Source organism: Microplitis mediator, chromosome 4 (assembly GCF_029852145.1).
Source record: "Microplitis mediator isolate UGA2020A chromosome 4, iyMicMedi2.1, whole genome shotgun sequence".
Lineage (NCBI taxonomy): Eukaryota > Metazoa > Arthropoda > Insecta > Hymenoptera > Braconidae > Microplitis > Microplitis mediator.
In genome coordinates, this window is record NC_079972.1 from 14,522,105 (window position 1) to 14,540,096 (window position 17,992).

General features: G+C 26.8%; 2 protein-coding genes across 11 annotated transcripts in view; one reads left to right on the forward strand and one right to left on the reverse strand.

The window, feature by feature from the left end:
• The first annotated feature begins 123 nt into the window (after positions 1-123).
• Positions 124-8,536, forward strand: LOC130666298 (lamin-C-like). 2 transcript variants are annotated; one of them, XM_057467137.1, is made up of 6 exons: positions 124-940; positions 5,035-6,067; positions 6,147-6,368; positions 6,456-6,554; positions 6,810-6,868; positions 7,424-8,536. In XM_057467137.1, the coding sequence occupies exons 1-5, from the start codon at positions 516-518 to the stop codon at positions 6,828-6,830; spliced, it is 1,800 nt and encodes a 599-aa protein (XP_057323120.1). In that variant the 5' UTR covers positions 124-515; the 3' UTR covers positions 6,831-6,868; positions 7,424-8,536. The 2 variants fall into 2 exon arrangements, with proteins under 2 accessions (XP_057323120.1, XP_057323119.1); XM_057467136.1 differs by lacking the exon at positions 6,810-6,868 and having other exon boundaries at positions 126-940.
• Positions 8,537-13,982: 5,446 nt separating this feature from the next.
• LOC130666301 (myocyte-specific enhancer factor 2) overlaps positions 13,983-17,992 on the reverse strand; it is a 32,979-nt gene continuing 28,969 nt past the window's right edge. For 6 of the 9 annotated variants that reach the window (XM_057467149.1, XM_057467144.1, XM_057467146.1 and 3 more), the window contains exons 7-8: positions 17,696-17,880; positions 13,983-17,504 (exon numbers count right to left, since the gene is read on the reverse strand). In XM_057467149.1, coding sequence (XP_057323132.1) covers positions 17,075-17,504; positions 17,696-17,880 — 615 coding nt within the window. In that variant the 3' untranslated portion in view covers positions 13,983-17,074. The remainder of the gene's footprint in view (positions 17,505-17,695; positions 17,881-17,992) is intronic. The other 3 variants (XM_057467148.1, XM_057467147.1, XM_057467145.1) reach the window with 3 other exon arrangements.

Sequence of the window (17,992 nt, forward strand, 5' to 3'; positions counted from 1 at the left end):
GCCCCCAGACGTCAGTTTTCATTGGTTAAAAAAAAAGAACCAATGAAATAAAAGCGTAATGGCGTCAAGTGCCGGCATAATCATTGGCCTCAACCTCCACTTCCGCGTCATATTTATTTAGTAAGTCTGTTCATACATTTTATTTTTTTCAGTTAATAATAAATTACGCTTTCAGTTGACTGCAGTAGTACTTACTATTCGTCATTCGTTGATACGTATATGTATATTTATATATTTATATATACATATATACACATACATTTGTAATTGTAAGTTTTGTATTACACACACGCCGTACCCTACTGTCTAGATTGTAAGTGTGATAATTCCCCCAGGTCTCAGGACTCAGAGACGCGGTGGTCACAGTCACGCCAAGTTCATGTCGTAAATTCATTCATTTAAATTTTAAATTAAACAATCAGATAATAAATAATATATTTATTATTTACTAATTAATAAATTACACGAGTGCATAATAAATTAAAGTGATTAAAGGTTAAGGAAAAAGAGTGAAAATGTCTACGAAGTCAAGCAAAAAATCAACGGCATCGTCATCAGCGGCGTCTTCGAGTATCAACACCTCGAGTGTCCAATCCCCGCAGCCGAGCACGTCGACGCCGATCGGCCGGCGTCCAGGAAGTCCTTTAAGTCCAACACGTTACTCACGTCTTCAGGAAAAACAGGACCTCCAGAATTTAAATGACCGCCTCGCCTGTTACATCGAGAAGGTCCGTCATCTTGAATCAGAAAATTCTCGTCTCAGCCGAGAAGTCCAGACTTCTCAGGAAATCGTCACACGAGAAGTTTCAAACATCAAGTCCATGTACGAGCATGAACTATCCGATGCCAGAAAACTTCTAGATGAAACTGCCAAGGAACGAGCGAAACTCGAGATCGACACCAAGCGCCTGTGGGATGACAACGAGGACCTCAAAGCAAAGTACGTATTATTTTTTAAAAACTAGAGTATCCGAGAGTTGAATCGAGTATCAAAGCCAACTCTCATTTATAATTTTATATTTTTTAGCAAAATATTGTAGCATAGATCAGATAATTTATCATTATCTATATTCAAAAATTTGAATAATCTACAAGTGTAGTAATTATTTGTCAATGGAAAATCCGATAACAAAATATTGATAAACCAATTGATTAATCATTGCTTCTTTATAGTATCGTAAATGTCAGTCAGCTTTATCAATATCTTCAGATGTTTTTTTTTCTTTACTATTTATTCAAAAATAATGAGAGAGTGTAGCAGACATCAGACAAATTTTAAATTATTAATTAATAATGATCCTGATGTTAGCAGACAGTTAAAAATTTTCGAATTTTTGTTTCAACGACTAAATTAAAAAAAAAAAATAAAATAAAAATATGCACATGTAGAAAATTTGATAAACTATCGGTGCAATTTTTCCAAATATTTTTTTTAAAAATAATTTATTGTTTAAAGAAAGATCCAAAAATTATTGGACGTCGGCTAACTTCAGTATCATAATTAATAGACTAAATAATTAAAATAATAAAATTTTGAAAAAATACGCATGTAAAAAATTTTTTAATTAATAAGTGCATTTTGTATAAATATTATTTTTTAGTCTGATGTCTGCTACCCCACTCGTTCAAAAATAATAATTATCAAAATTATTATTTTTGAAATATTTGAATCCATCGTTTTTTTTATGTCATTTATTTTTAATTAATTACCGGCTATCTAAAGTTATATTATTTATACAGAGGGCACGGCTCCTAAATCCTTCACATTACATATATGTATATATATGTATATAAATGTGTTGTGTGTGTACTTACACACAAGCAATTGCGTCACGTTTTACTATACGGTGATGATGTCAGCCTACCGGTTCTTTACTACCAGACTCAAAAATGTCAGTCGAGCGTCTCCGGCTATTTTTGACATTCAATAATAACTAAATTATTACTTTTAATTGAATAAATTATAAATACGAATCGTAATTTATTCGAACAAAACATTTTTCGACAAAAGTCAGCCGACATCTAACTTTTGGATTTTTTTTACGATAAACCAAAAAAAAAAATAATTGAAAAAATTGCACCTGTAGTTTTTTTAATTTTCTACATGTGCATTTTTTTAGTTTTTTTTTTTAGTTGAATTGTCGGAAAAATAAAATCCAAAAATTGTTAATTTTCTGTTAGCTTCAGAATCATTAATAATTTTTGGATTTTTTTAAAAACAATAAATTATAAAAAAAAATATTTAAAAAAATTGCACCTGTAGTTTTTTTAATTTTCTACATGTGCATATTTTTAGTTTTTTTTTTTTTTTGTCTATTAACTTCGGGATCATTTAGATTTAAAAAAAAAAAAGTAAATTTTTTATCAGCTGTTGTGTAGAATTAAAAAAAATAATGAAGTTTATTATTGACGGTAAAGATAAAAAAATAAGTAGAATAAAATATATTGTATGTTTATATTGAGCATACAAATTGGAATACGAACTTGACATATGAATGAATTTTTTATGCCAACAACAATTACATCACTTTGCTATTTCATCATCACATTTTTTTTTTCGCGTAAATTCCAAGTTTATTGAATAGATATTCCTTAGCTTAGTTTTTTTTTTGTCTATTATCGTTATCTTTTATTGAGGTAATTCATTTATTTTTAACTATTATCAGAAATTAAACCGTAATTTTTTTTTTTTTAATTAAAAACTAAAAAAAAATATGAAACACTTAAAGTATTTAATTTAGCAAAAACATATGTCGAGTTTACACAAGTTTTACCCCTTGCAGAGTAACTGGCTCAGTATTTTAATACTTTTTTATTTATTACATTTTTTTTCTCTTACTTAGAAAAAGGCGTCGAAAATTTTTACGGTCGATGATGCATTAAATTTACTGTACCGCTTGCGACAGAACGAGCCCTTTATTATTATTTTCTTTTGCATTAAAATTTTTGCTCTGATGATTATAAAACAACGCGACAATGAAGACACTACTCGAGTTACAAACAAAAGCAAAGCAGAAAGTAAAGCTACATCGAGTAGAATTACAAACGAATTCTTCCATCCCATTAATTCATCGTGTTGTAAAGACTACTAAGTATGAACGTATCATTTGTAGCGTACCATCAATCGATTGCTAATTAAGCTTGAGCTTAAGCTCAGTTTAAACTTTAATTGTCTGTGCACTCGGTAGTTATACTGCTTGTGCTACTGGTATATATTTTAATTGGACTAAAAAATCGGGTAATGTGAAAAAACGGGATGGAAACGGTTTTGCTGGTAAGACATGTAATGAAAAAACAGACCAGACTGCTACTGCTGCTGAGTAAGAGTTCGTAAGATTGGCGGGAAATAATATTCTCAATGTGGGTCGAATCGCTGGAAATAGCTGCCGCTAGTCATGCAACTAATCCAACCATCTTCTTTATTTTTTTACCCTTTTATTATTTTTTATCACGATTTATATATTTATTTAACATCATCATATTATTTATTTTTAGTTTCAAATACTATTATTATTGAAGAAATTATGGCTTTCTTGATCTATCTAATAGACATCATATTTTTTAGATTCTACACTTCGTATGAGTGAAGAAAAGAAAATTAATATTTTTACAATAGAATACATTCTGAAACTAAATCACAAACCGCAAGGTATTTAAGTACGAGATCTCTTGAAATCATGTACCTGAAGATCGGAACGTTTTTCGTGAAATGAAAATCAAAAAACTAAATAAAAAGTAAGAAATCTACTGGATCTAAAGTTTTGAAATGTTTCGTACATGCGCTAGTATCTCAGCCGAAAATTGCAGGCCACCCCCAACTACCCCTTACGTAGTAAATTATACAAATTTCTCATTTTCGTTGCGCGAAAAACGTTCCGATCTTCAGGTACATTTGAAATCGCCTCCAAATCGTGAAAAAGTTTTAAGAAGACCACGGGTACAGACTACTGAGTTTCCCGTGACCTTGATGTTCCGAAACTCCACCGTCCATCTTACGGCATTAAATAAATTAATATTTTTACAATAGAATACATTCTGAAACTAAATCACAAACCGCAAGAGATTTAAGTACGATTACACGTGGATGTCATTTTGATACCATAAATTAATTGACTATAATCTAATTCTTAAAGATGTTAATTTTGGAGAAACAGTTTCGTCCCGACTATCGCTGGGCTTATCAGTAAAGTTGATACAAGTATATTATACTTTGGACCATTTGAATGATGGTGAAGATAGAGGGCGAATATTTAGAGCGAAACCGTTTTTATACAGAAAAAAAGTTATCGTGGATCAAGAAAATTTTTTGGAAAACAAACGTTTCGGGAATCAAGTCAAGATTTTATTGAGCCAAGAGAATTTGTCTTGGTCAGAATAAATTTCTACTTTATCTGAGAAAATTGAGGTTCAAAAAAATTTTCTTTAATCAAGAATAGAAACTAAAGAAATTCGGTCTATTAGATAGATCAGGAAAGCTGTAATTTTTTTAATAATGATAATTGATTGAGCGCTTAAAGAATTTATTATAATAAATTTTAATAAAAATATTTTGGTGGATTGTCATAATGAAATCATCCTCATTTACGGCATGGGCAAAGTGGGCCAAGGATAGACAGGTAGACATTGGAAATCGCAGACAACGTCGAGGCGTGTGAGCTATCGTTGATATGAGGTCATTCTCTATCTTATTTTGTGATCAAAGGAAAGCCGTTAAACAAATTTATTTCTCGGCGTATTATTATTATTTAAAAAAAAAAAAAACTCACTTTTTATAATTAAAATTGATTTATTTTTCCCATGACCTTGATATTAAAAAATACTTGGTCTATTTTATTCTTTATCAGAGATTTAAATAATTCATTAGAATTTTATCTAAGAATATTAATTAGTTTTTTTTTTAAATTAAATGTCGGTACTTAAATGAAATGACATTCAATTTATTTATCAATCGGTCTAGATTTAATGGAATTTATGACAGTAAATAATTATAAATATATGATATTAATAATGATATATATGTTTTTATTATTATAGATTGGAAAAAAAAATTAAGGACCTCCAAATTTCTGAACGTAATGCGATCCTCTATGAGACGAGATACAACGACCTGCAGTCGCAGTACAATCAGATTCAAGCTGAACGTAAAAAACACCAAGAGCATGAGCGTGAGTTGGAAAAAGAAGTCGAGCGTTTGAAGGGACTATTGGATGACGCCCGCAAACATCTGGAGGAAGAGACACTTCAGCGAATTGATTTGGAAAATAATATCCAGAGTATGAAAGAGGATATCAGCTTCAAGGATCAAATATTCCAGCAGGAGTTAACGGAAACTCGTAGCCGCCGTCAAGTCGAGATATCAGAAATCGATGGCAGACTTGCTGAACAGTATGAGGCTAAACTACAGCAATCATTGCAAGAACTACGTGACCAGTATGAGGCTCAAATGAGATCAAATCGTGAAGAAATAGAACTTCTCTATGAAAACAAAATTAAAAATTTGACATCACATGCTCAGCGTAATTCTGGAGCTGCCAGTGTCGCTGTCGAAGAGCTTCGTCAAACAAGAACACGCATCGATGTGCTGAACCAACGTATAACAGAACTCGAGACAATGAATAACAATCTGAACACACGGATAAGAGAATTAGAGAACTTGAGGGAAAGTGAACGAGCTAAACATGCCGAGGGATTGGCAAGTCTTGAAGCTGAATTAGCACGCATGCGAGATGAAATGGCTCAGCAACTACAGGAGTATCAAGATCTTATGGACATTAAAGTTGGATTGGACTTGGAAATAGCTGCTTACAGGAAGTTACTCGAGTCTGAAGAAGTCAGGCTCAATATTACACCAATGCACGGCTCAATGTCGACCTCTACGTCAAGCAGGAGCACTCCGTCACGTTACACTCCAGTCAGAGGAGGTAAACGTAAGAGAACTTTGATGGAAGAAAGTGAGGAACGCAGTACTAGTGACTACAGTGTGCAGACATCAGCACGTGGTGATATCGAAATTACTGAAGCTGATCCTCAGGGTCGGTTTGTTAAACTCACCAACAAAGGAAACAAGGTAATGATTTTTTTCTTTTTAATTTATTTATTAGAAATTAATAAATTTATTTATTAATTTATTTATTTTTAATTTATAGGAAATTTCATTAAGCGGTTGGCAATTAGTACGTAAAGCAGACTCACACGAGACAGTTTTTAAATTTCATCGTACAGCTAAATTAGAAGGAGGTGCTAATGTCCTCGTGTGGTCATCAGATATCGGAGCTACACATGAGCCACCGTCAAATATTGTTATGAAGGGACAAAAGTGGTTTATTGGAGATACTATGACTACTAATCTTCTTAACAACGAGGGAGAGGTAATTAATATATTTATATAAATATATATTTTAATAATAATAATATATAAAAATTTATAATTAATAATTTTATTATTAAATTTACAGGAAATGGCAACTTCTGAACGTAAAAGACAACAACTGTCGACTACAATGTCACGACACCGAGAAATGGGGTTTAGATCATCGGAGGAAATGCATCAGCAGGTAAAATTACTATAATTTATATTTATGGTCGCTATTGATGTTTTTTTTCCTTCGATTAAAATGATCATTTCACAAACAAGTTTTTTAAAATTTAAATAAATTTTTTTGAACACGTGTTCAAGGTCTATTTAGATACAAGCAGTTGCATGACGCGACTTTTATAAATATACTATTATTTAAATACACAAAAATATATAAGCTAGTGATAGTAATAGGGGGGTTATTTTATACAATTGTTGAATTATTTTTTCATAGAAACGTTTTCTTTTCCTATAATTGAGAGGAAGTACAGCTCTGATTGATGGACAGAAAATGTAAGTTGTTAATTAACATATTACATGTTCATCAATAATCATCACTCATTCTTTTTTTTATCATTTATTTGTGGTAACATATATATTTATTAGTTAGTTATTTTTAAATAAAAAATTTATGACGGATATCATACATTAATATTTAATTTATCACTTTGCTATTCACGCTTTACTCAAATAAAAAAAAAATATTCACACCATCAAAATCACTTACGCTTAAATTTATTTATATATTTTTTTAAACATAAATTATCACCATATATTTACACTTGATATTTGTCTGTCAAAATTTAATATGTTAATTTAAAAGTACTCGTTAGTTATTTATTAAATATTTAAAATAAAATAAGATGTGAAAATTTTTTTTTATCGCATCAACTGCTTGCATCACTGACTAATAAATAGTTAATTATTCATGTGTTAATATAAAAATATGTGTATATTTAAAAAAAAATTAATTATTAACTCGGCATGCTTGGGTTGGGTTAATCTTTAATTTATTTTTATTATATTTTGAATTTCAAATTATTTATTTTATTTGTCTTTATGTTTCAGGGAGATCCCCAAGGTCCGGAAGAACGTTGTCGCCTTATGTGAGCCTGATCTGTCAAAATTTATGGTTTATAAAAAAAAATATTAATAAGAGAGTTTTAATTAAGCGTATATAGGATTATCGAGTTAATGCTGCAAAAGTCAGAGATTAATATAAAATGTATCATTAAATTGATCATAATGACAAAAAAAAATAATTAAAAAATCAAGACTTTGTAATCTCAATAGAATTTTTTTCCTTCATAAATTATAGTAATTTATGGCAACAAAATTATAGTTTGATTAATTAAATCAAATTAATTATTTATTTATAATTTTTCACATCACTAATAACTTTAGTTTGTAATTATTAAGATTTTTCATGAGTTTATTACTTATTTTTTTTGTTTGATTGTCGAAAATTTTTTTTTAATTTAATGCTTTTATTTAATTGCTTTAATAATTTTTTTTTTAAGTTTAATTAATAACTGGTCATAAAAAAATTTCACTAATAATTTTTAGTTGTAACATTAAAATTTAAAAAAATATTTGAGAAAAAAATAAACGCGTTGAAGTTTAAAAGATCAAAAATTAATCAGTACAATTAATACCTGCCATAGTATAAAATTAAAATGATTTGAATTTAAAATTAATTATAAATTTAACAATAATGTAAATTGCCTTAAATATTTTCAGTAATAAAATGAACGCAGTTATGATAACTATCAGAGTTGTGATGATTTAATTTCATTTGAATGCTAATTGATGATAGTAAATAAATAACTAGACTTAATGAATGAATAAAAATATGACGGTTCAAAAATTGTGGATATCTTTTGCGGCATCGACGTGAATCCAAAAATAATGAATATATAAAACTAAGAAGAATAAAGAAATTTATATTTATATAAAGTAGATTACTGTATAAATATTCATTCCGGATAATAAAAAAAATAACATATTTTCATTTAACTAATCATTTAAATTTAAATTATTTATGAATTGTAATTCACATTTGTAATGAAAATATTTAAAAAAAGTAACACGTAATTTTAATTATTATTATTAAATATAATTAACGTGTAATTTTTATTATAATGATGGAAATATATTTAAAATAAAAATAATAAAATATTATTGGAGCCTTATTTATTTTTTCGCTTTGATACGAGAGCGTAAGCTGGGTAATAGAAAAAAATTATTAATTATCTTACTAATTAGATTAATTATTTTTTAAACAGCGGGGATTTTAATTTACAAATTAAATAGAACGATCAAAATTATGATCCTAAAGATGATCCGGAAGTTAGCAGACAATTTGAAATTTTCGGATTTTTTTTTTAACAAATAAATTACAAAAAAAAAAACTAAAAAAATGCACATGTAGAAAATTAAAAAAACTATATATGCAATTTTTTTAAATATTTTTTTTTTCATAATTTATCGTTTAAAAAAGAAACAAAAAATTATTAGACGTCGGCTAACTTCAGTATCATTCCTAAAGTTAGCAGAGAATTAACAATTTTTGGATTTTTCTTCAACGGACCAATTATGAAAAAAAAAAAACTAAAAATATGCGCATGTAGGAAATTTTAAAAACTACAGGTGCAATTTTTTAAATATTTTTTTTATAATTTTTTATGGTAAAAAAAATTCAAAAATTATCAGACGTCTGCTAACTTTAGAATCATATCAAATTTAATTATTTTAGACTTAAAAAAAAAAATTTGAACCTTTTTGTGACAACTCGCGGGCGTAAAGTGAAAAAAATCCTACGCCCTTATGGTTTCTGTGAATAAAAAAATTCAAAATTTTGAATTTTTCATTTTTAAATTCCCAATAAAAAAGTAAATCGATTATTAAAAAAATTTTTACGCCCTTATCTCTTACGATATAAATTTATAAAAAAATTTTCTATTGACTGCAATTATCGTGGGGTAATTTGAGCCTAAAAAAAATTTCCGTCAGAAATTTTATTTAAAATAAATAAATTATGAGCTTAATTAGAAGGAGTAAATGAAGAAAAAAAAATAAAAAAGGAAGAAGATATAACTGCAGCAAAATTAAATCCAATAAAGTAATAAAACGTTGCCAGTTAATTCTTCAGAATGTATTTACAAGAGTAGTACAAAGAATAGGTTCGATTTTACACAGAGTATCATTTTTTATCCATTACAATATTATAATTTTTTTTATTTGTTATATACATATATATATTTATAGTTTAATATATATGTAGGATTACATTACTTAGATCTTATGTTAAGCAAAAATTTACTTGTGTGGTATACGTAAACAATTGATAAATTTTTTTTAAAATTTCAAATTTAAATACTAAATCGAGGCACGTGACATTAAGGCATTTCTACCAAGGGAAGGTTTCATCAATACCGTAATTAATTTATTTTATTTTCATTATTTGGTAAAAAAAAAAATAAACAAATTTTGTTGAGGAAGAGAGATCATGCAGACATTTTTTTTTTATAATTTATATTTTTTACTTGTTTAGTTTTTTTTTTCTTAAGAAATATCACATGAAAATTAGACGAGGACATCTTGAACACGCGTTTAATTAATAAAAATATATATATTTATATATATATAAGTACGTAATAATATTGTTTTTAAACATATATGACAAATCAATAATTGTTATTACGTTTATTAGTACAACTAATTAATTTATTATTATAATGAGATATATTTTGGTGATTGCGTGTTTTAATAGAGTACTGCAAGTATACAAAAACCAAGTTATATATGTATTACAACTATGGGCAACATTATTATTATTATTTAAATATATTTACTGGTACACTGAAGTAGTTACAATCAATAATAATAATAATAATTAATTGCGTTTACAAGGTAGTCTGGTTAATTAAATATTTCTTCTTAAACTTTTACAAAGGGTTTAATTATTCAAATATATGTGATGTACATATATATATATCACTTAACAATTAATTACTCTGATATAAATTACCGGCTGATAATTACAATAATAATTATGGCCGAATAATTATATTTTATTTAAACGGAAGTACGGTTTCGCCGCGCCGCCAAATGACCGCGAATTCACGTAGAAGTCGAAATTAGGCTTTTTTTAAAAGAGCTGTAACTTTTTCAAAAATTGACTAATCCAGACGTTTTTTTTTTTCAAAATTTTTGTCTTCAAATGAACTTTCAGAAAAAAAATACAAAAAAAATTAAAAATATTAAAATCTATGAAATTTTTGACTTTAAAAAAAAAAATTTTTCGAAATCTAAAGGAGATACAGAAAAATTTTATTTTTTAAAAAAGTTTTATTTCGAGTTCTACTCGAGTTCGCGGTAATTTGGCGGCAGCATAGAAACCGTAGAATCCCCTATTTAAATGATAAAAAATAAGCGGGAGGAAATCGAGCACCAGAAAAAAACAAATATATAAGTCACGTTTTTTTATCTTTTTTTTTATTATTCATAATCACTTTAATCTTTTATCTTAATTTACTTATTCTTGCATTGTCTAAGTATTAAAAATGTACCTCCGAAAAGTCCATTAAAAACTATATTATATATTTATATTTATTTATATATATATATATGTGTTCGATTGTGTCGCGTGGCATTGGATGTGCATTTATAAGGATGACACCTTTCATTGACAAACTAGTATCGCAGAAACTCGTCAAACATCATCATTATTATTATTATTATTAATTAATTAATTAATTAATCTATTAGTAATTAAATAATAGTATAGTTTAAATTTAACCGTCTCTTTATTTTTTATTTCTGATCGGAACATCATAACAATTTTTTAAAAACATTCGAGTCTTTCTTTACTCAACAATTATTCAATTAAATTAAATAATATATTTATAATAATTATTATTATTATTAATCTAATCTATATTAAACATAATAAGTGATTACGTATTATTTTTCATTTTATAATGGCACTATAAATTACTTTCTATAATAATAATAATAATAATAATAATAATAATAATAATAATAATAATAATAATAATAATAATAATAATAAATCAATTGATAATTAAATTTTTTTATAACAAATTTAATACCAGTTCAATGAATTTTTTTTTTCATATACATTTTAAAAACTATAAAATAAAAAAATTTCTCATATTTTTTAAAGAATTATTTAAAATAATGACTCGAGAGAGCGACAAACTCACGCTTTCTTAACGATTTATTTTTCTTCCCTTCTTCATCTTATATTCATTTAATTCATATATTTTAATTAATCAACGACAATTTATACTCTCTATTTATACAAATAAATGGCTTTTATTATTACAACACACTAATATTTCTTACACATGTGTTCAATAATTAATTACTTATAATTTTATTATTAATTAGTCGTTATTATTAAGGACGAGGAATTGTCAATTATTTTTATCTCAATTTATATATATATATAAATCGAATTACCTCCACGTGTTTTTTGTTAATGACAAGAATGTGGCTCTTATTCTTCTTCTTTTTTAAATGCACCGTAAATATTATTAAATATATTTTGTAGATTTATTTATATTTGATAAATATTTTATTTATTAATCCATTTGCATTATACGTGATGTGATACTACTTTGCGTCATAGATATGTCCAGTTAAACCTGTTTTTTATTTTTTACTTTAAACTTAATAACTTCTGCAGTGACAACAGTTATGGCTACATCGCATCTAATCTCGTTATCTGTTGTTATTATTATTATTATTATTTCTTCTTTACATCTTACAACTAAACTCTCTGATTACAAACTGTTATAGTCGTGCTGTGCTATTTTATTAAAACTTTAATGGTCATTTTTAAATATTTATTTTATTATCTAATGATAAAGCCTGAAATATTTTCATTTTTATTATTATTATTATTGTTATTTAATTTTTACTCATGCGGACTACATATATGCAATGGATTTTTCTTTTATATATATATATATGTATATATTTTTTTAAAATCTGTATATCTTCTCATTGTATAAAGCTGTCGGTGGTCCATATTAGTCACAGCTGTGAAAATATTATATATTTTTTATATTAATTTAAAATTTCTCACTTTTGTTTTTGTCAAAATTTCAAACTTGAGGATAATCGTTAATTTTTTTTTTTTCTTCAATAATTTTTATCAAAAATTTTCTTCATTAATGAAAATTTAAAAATTTTTTTAGTCAATTTTTTAATAATTTATTTGTAATTTCCAATAATTTTTATAGAAAAAATAAAAAATTTATCAACTTGATGATTTTTTATTAATTATCACTGACATTGGCAGGTACAAATGTCACATAAAAAAAATAATTAAAATATTAAATTAAAACGATAATCCTCAATTAATTTATTTATTTATATATAACAAGATGTACTAAAAAAAAACATACAAGCGCACTCTTACATGGAAAAATATTAATTGAATTTAGTTAAATAGTTACTCCACTCACATATTTATTAAAACTTTTTTTTTTTATTATCATAAACTATTTTATTAATTATCAATATTCTTCACTTAATTTTTTCTTTATAATATTTATTTACCATTAACTTGATAAATTTAAATAACTAGAGAAGACATAAATATATCAAACATTATTTCTTCTTTTTATTAAAAATAACAATTTATTTATTTCTTCTTTATATTTTTAGATCGATAAAAAAGTGGTTGCCTAAAAGATTGCACTTTGTGATAATCTTAAATTTTAGTCGGGATTACAATCTCTGACTATAAAAGTGGATTTCATATATATTTATATATGTATTACAGTAACATTTCAATCCATATTTACTGTCGATCATTACAAGATCAAAAAACAAATTTACAATTACTAATTACGAGAATAAAATAGATTTTTTATTAACATTCATTACGTATATTAATTTATTTTATTCTCATAATTTTATATTTTTTAATTAATTAGTTAATTAGTTAAGTTACTTTATTAATTGTTTATAATATTATGATAGAGGAGGGCCACAAATGGTGCCAGGCACTATAAATTCCGATACCTGTGTAGTCCATTACGAGTATATTTAAATAACATTTGTTTAACTTTTTATTTAATAAATTAATAATTATAATAATAATAATAATAATAATAATAAAATATTATTTATGAGAACAAGTCTCACGAGGATACGTATCGTGTGTTAATTAAATAAGCGCGGTCTTCATATATTTATTTTTTAAATTTAATCGTCAGCAAAATAAAAAAAAATGATCCTGAAGTTAACGACAATTAATAATTTTTGAATTTTTTTTTCAATACATCAATTAGAAAAAAAAAAAATTAAGAAAATGCACATGTAGAAAATTAAAAAAACTACAAGTGCATTTTTTTCAAATATTTTTTTTTATAATTTATCATTGAGAAAAAAAAATCTAAAAATTAAAAGTCGTAACTTCAGTATCGGAAAAAAACATGATACTAAAGTTAGCTGACGTTTAATAATTTTTGAAATTTGTTCAAAACGATTAAGTATAAAAAAAAAATATTTTGAAAAATTACACTTGTAGTTTTTCAAATTTTCTACATGTGCATTTTCTTAATTTTTTTTTTTTATAATTTATCGTTGGGAAAAAAAAATCTAAAAATTAAAAGTCGGGTAACTTCAGTATCGGAAAAAAACATGATACTAAAGTTAGCTGACGTTTAATAATTTTTGAAATTTGTTCAAAACGATTAAGTATAAAAAAAAAATATTTTGAAAAATTACACTTGTAGTTTTTTAAATTTTCTACATGTGCATTTTTTTTTTTTTTTCTTTGGATTTTATTTGTTGAAAAAAAAATCCAAAAATTTTAAATTGTCTGCTAACTTTAGGATCATAAAAAAACGGCAGTTTTATCACGGGTTTTATTTTAAAATTTCAAGCTCTGATTTAAGTTTTTAAAATTATAAATAATTACTTTAGGCTAAAGGATCATTATCTTTAAATTTATATTTTATTATTTATTATTTTTTTTTTTATATCAAATGTGCAAAATACTCGTGGAAAAATGAATATATTTTGTACAGACTTACAATTTTCATCTAAATTTATTTAAATTGTTACCGATGTTTATTAATTAACATTTAATAAATGTGTTAAACTACTTAACTATAGTTAAAAATTATTTTTTTTAATAGTTTAATATTTTTGTATATATATAAATATTAATTTCGAAACTTTACGTATCAGGTAAAATTTTTAAGTTTAATTTCGTACAGCAGCCGATTTTATTTAAAAAACCTGACAGCAGACATAGACCGTCAATAAAACGCTCAATATAAAAACTAAATAATAATTGATTTTAAAATAAATATCCTTTATAAAATAATTTATTGCGTAGCCAATAGTCACAAAGAGAAAGTTTAGTTTGTAAAAAAAATTTAATTTTAGTACGATAAAATAAAAATTTTTTTTTAACGATCTAGGTGCATCCGATATAATTAATTTGACTCTTAATTTAAATCCTTTATAATTGACTAGATCAATAACTCGTGGAAGTTGACCCGAATAATTTACGAATAATCGAAACTATATAAAAAAAAGTTTTATTAATTTATTAATCAATATTTATATAATTTGGCAAAATGTTATTAATTAATTAATTAATCAATAATAGTCTAATTATAATAATAATAATAAAAATAATAGTAATTAAAGTACGTTAAAAATTAATAATTATTTTATGTCACACAATCGACATGGGTTCTTATTAACGGATTATGCTGCTGACTACTATACTAATAAAAATCTAACAATTAACATTTTCAAAATATTTATATCAATTATATTTTACTTTATCCTTCAAGACCATTTTTTTAACTCCTACACAGAAAAAAAAAATTTTTACTCTCCCTAAAAAAACTTTTACTTTTCCAAATTAATTTTTTTTATTGTGAATTGAAAATGAAAATTTTCTTGAGCTAAGAAATTTTTTCTAGACTTAAGGGGACGCTACTGGAGCTCTTTCTTACACTCAGAAAAAAAAACGGGACTATTTTTGATCCACTCGTAGAGTGAATGATAATTTTAATAGTATATTGTGTGACAAGGGATGAAACAAGACGATTTCAGACGAGGCTGACATCACCCGCAGTCGGAAATCATGTTTTATTCTGAGTCACACACCATATTTTCCATGATTATCTGGATTGGAACTTAAAGATTCAGTCAGCAGCCAGTAAGAAACAAGTTAATTTCAAGCTGATGATGCGGAGAATTGTTAGAGATTTTCACTCATTTTTTAAAAATTTTATTTGGTTAATTAAAACTGTCACTTAAAAAATTAAATGAGTAAACCAGTGACAAGTAAACAAATGAGAAAGGCTGCAAATGAACATTAAATGTAACTACCGGGCAGAAACATGCGTATTTCTTCCCATGGGAAAAAACGCGCACCTTTCTACCCACTGTATGAATTACAAATTCGCTAGCAGTAGTTTGCAACATCAGTTTGAAATTATCTTGTTTCCACTGGCTGTAAAGACACTGAAACTTTAAGTTTCGATGCTAGTATCCGGAAAAAAAATTTTTCTGAGACGAATTAGAATTTTTGAAAATACGATTTTTAAAAAACGCTAAAGACTCGATTTTAGGTTTCCAGTGTTTGACCGTGAATTCAATTGAACTAAAAATCGGTCACTCCTCAAGAAATTTTTTTTTCCATTTCACAATAAAAAATTTTTCTTGCGTCATTTTTCCTGTAATAATTAATTGATATAAATTTTTTTGACTCAAATGGTTCATCGTATGACATTATTTAAAAAAAAAGTAACACACATCTCCAATGCACATGTTCAATAAAAGTATCTAAATATAATAATAATAATAATTATTATTAATTGTAATTATAATATACTTAATAATATTTTTAGTCGCGTGAGTGAGATGTATCGAGCGTCAATTAATAATTAATTAATATTAAACATTATTATTATTATCATTATTATTATTATTATTGTAATTATAATAATTTGTTTTTAAAATCGAGATACATATGTGTTTTTAACGTGAGTGTGCCATTCCAACAAACCATTACGACCTTTCTCAACATATATACAAACAACACTTCTTATTATACACATGAAAATATATATCATATATATGTATTCATATATATGCATATATATATTATATATGTAAAGTTTCAACATTATTATGGCACCGCATTTATCAATAACTGATCAATCATAATCTTTGATGAAATAAAAATTTCATAACTTTCCCTGTCTCCGCGTTTACAATTTTCGTAATATAAACTTTATATTTAATTACTTTATCAATGTAATTTAATTAACAGATTTATTAATTAATTAATCGACGCATTGGGATATTGCAGTTGACCCCAAGAAAAAAAATAAAATTTAAGCCCGTATAAAGTACATGTCACTGTCGTGTTTATTTACGAGCATTAAATAGTTGACGACGACGTCAATTGTCGAGACAACGGATGATAAAGTTGTCAACTTAGAGGCTAAAAAAAATAATAATGTTTGCAAGCAAACGCAATTCTGGCACCAGCTCACATACTTGTGTATGTTTATGTTATTGTTTGTTTAAATATTTTATTATTATTATTCATTTTTACTGTAGTGAATTTAAAATTAATGATCATTTTTTTTATTGGCCGTTATACGACGAAGCGGGATAAGACCAGCAGGGTCGCAAATTGGCCCGACATTAGGTGGCCCATCCTTCCGTAATCCTTGCGCGTTTCATCAATGGCCCGTTTTCGTAGTCTGGATTACCACCGGCACCAGTCGCCGTGTGACTTGTCCTCATGTCGCCGACATTTCCACCTGGTGATGGTAAATTCGTGGGCGTTATACTACCAGAGTGTGATGGCGGTGGATTACTTGTCGGTCGGTTTGATACGAGATTCAGTGTCTGCTGTCCACCGTGAGATACATGATGCGAAGGACCCCCGCTATTTGATGGTGGCCCGATACTGAGATTTGTGTGATGTAAATTACTGGCAATACCTGGCCCGGCACTGCTGTTGCCGTGAGGATCTCGCGGTGGACTTATTGGTTCGCTTTTTATTTTAACTGGCAGCGGTGACGTCGACGGCGGCGGCGTGCTACTGGATACGGCTAAATGAGGAAGGCTGCTGGAATAAAATATAATAAATAATTGTTAATTATATGGTTATTTAATAGTTATCTAACATAAATGAGGCGTAAATATTAATTAAACAAACAATAGTGATAATTAAAATGAATTTATGATGACGTAGTCGAGCGAAGGTAATTGGATTGTTGATGGAGGATTAACTTTTGTAATGAGAGTTAAATGATTTACCTGATGTTGGACATGGTGGCTGCCGAATACATTGATAAGTCATCAACGTACCTCTGGTGAGACCACGTGAGACTGCCGAGATCTGATGAATAATCTGTTGATCCAAAACTCGAGTATCCAGCAGCGACAGACGGGGTTTGTAGCGCTACGACCGGTGTGTTGAGTGCATTCTGTGTGTGGCCTCCCTGCGTGAAAATTAAATAATTATTATTATTATTTTAAAACGAATGGACTCTTATACTCTAGCCGCTTCCTCCCACTAAACTAGTAATTCAACAACAACACTTTGAGGTTTTA

Bases quoted from the DNA above. Each gene is read 5' to 3' on its own strand.
- LOC130666298 (XM_057467136.1), top strand. From the start codon at position 516: ATGTCTACGAAGTCAAGCAAAAAATCAACGGCATCGTCATCAGCGGCG. The intron at 941-5,034 runs GTACGTATTATT...TTATTATTATAG, and splicing joins AACGAGGACCTCAAAGCAAA to ATTGGAAAAAAAAATTAAGG. The intron at 6,369-6,455 runs GTAATTAATATA...TTAAATTTACAG, and splicing joins TTCTTAACAACGAGGGAGAG to GAAATGGCAACTTCTGAACG.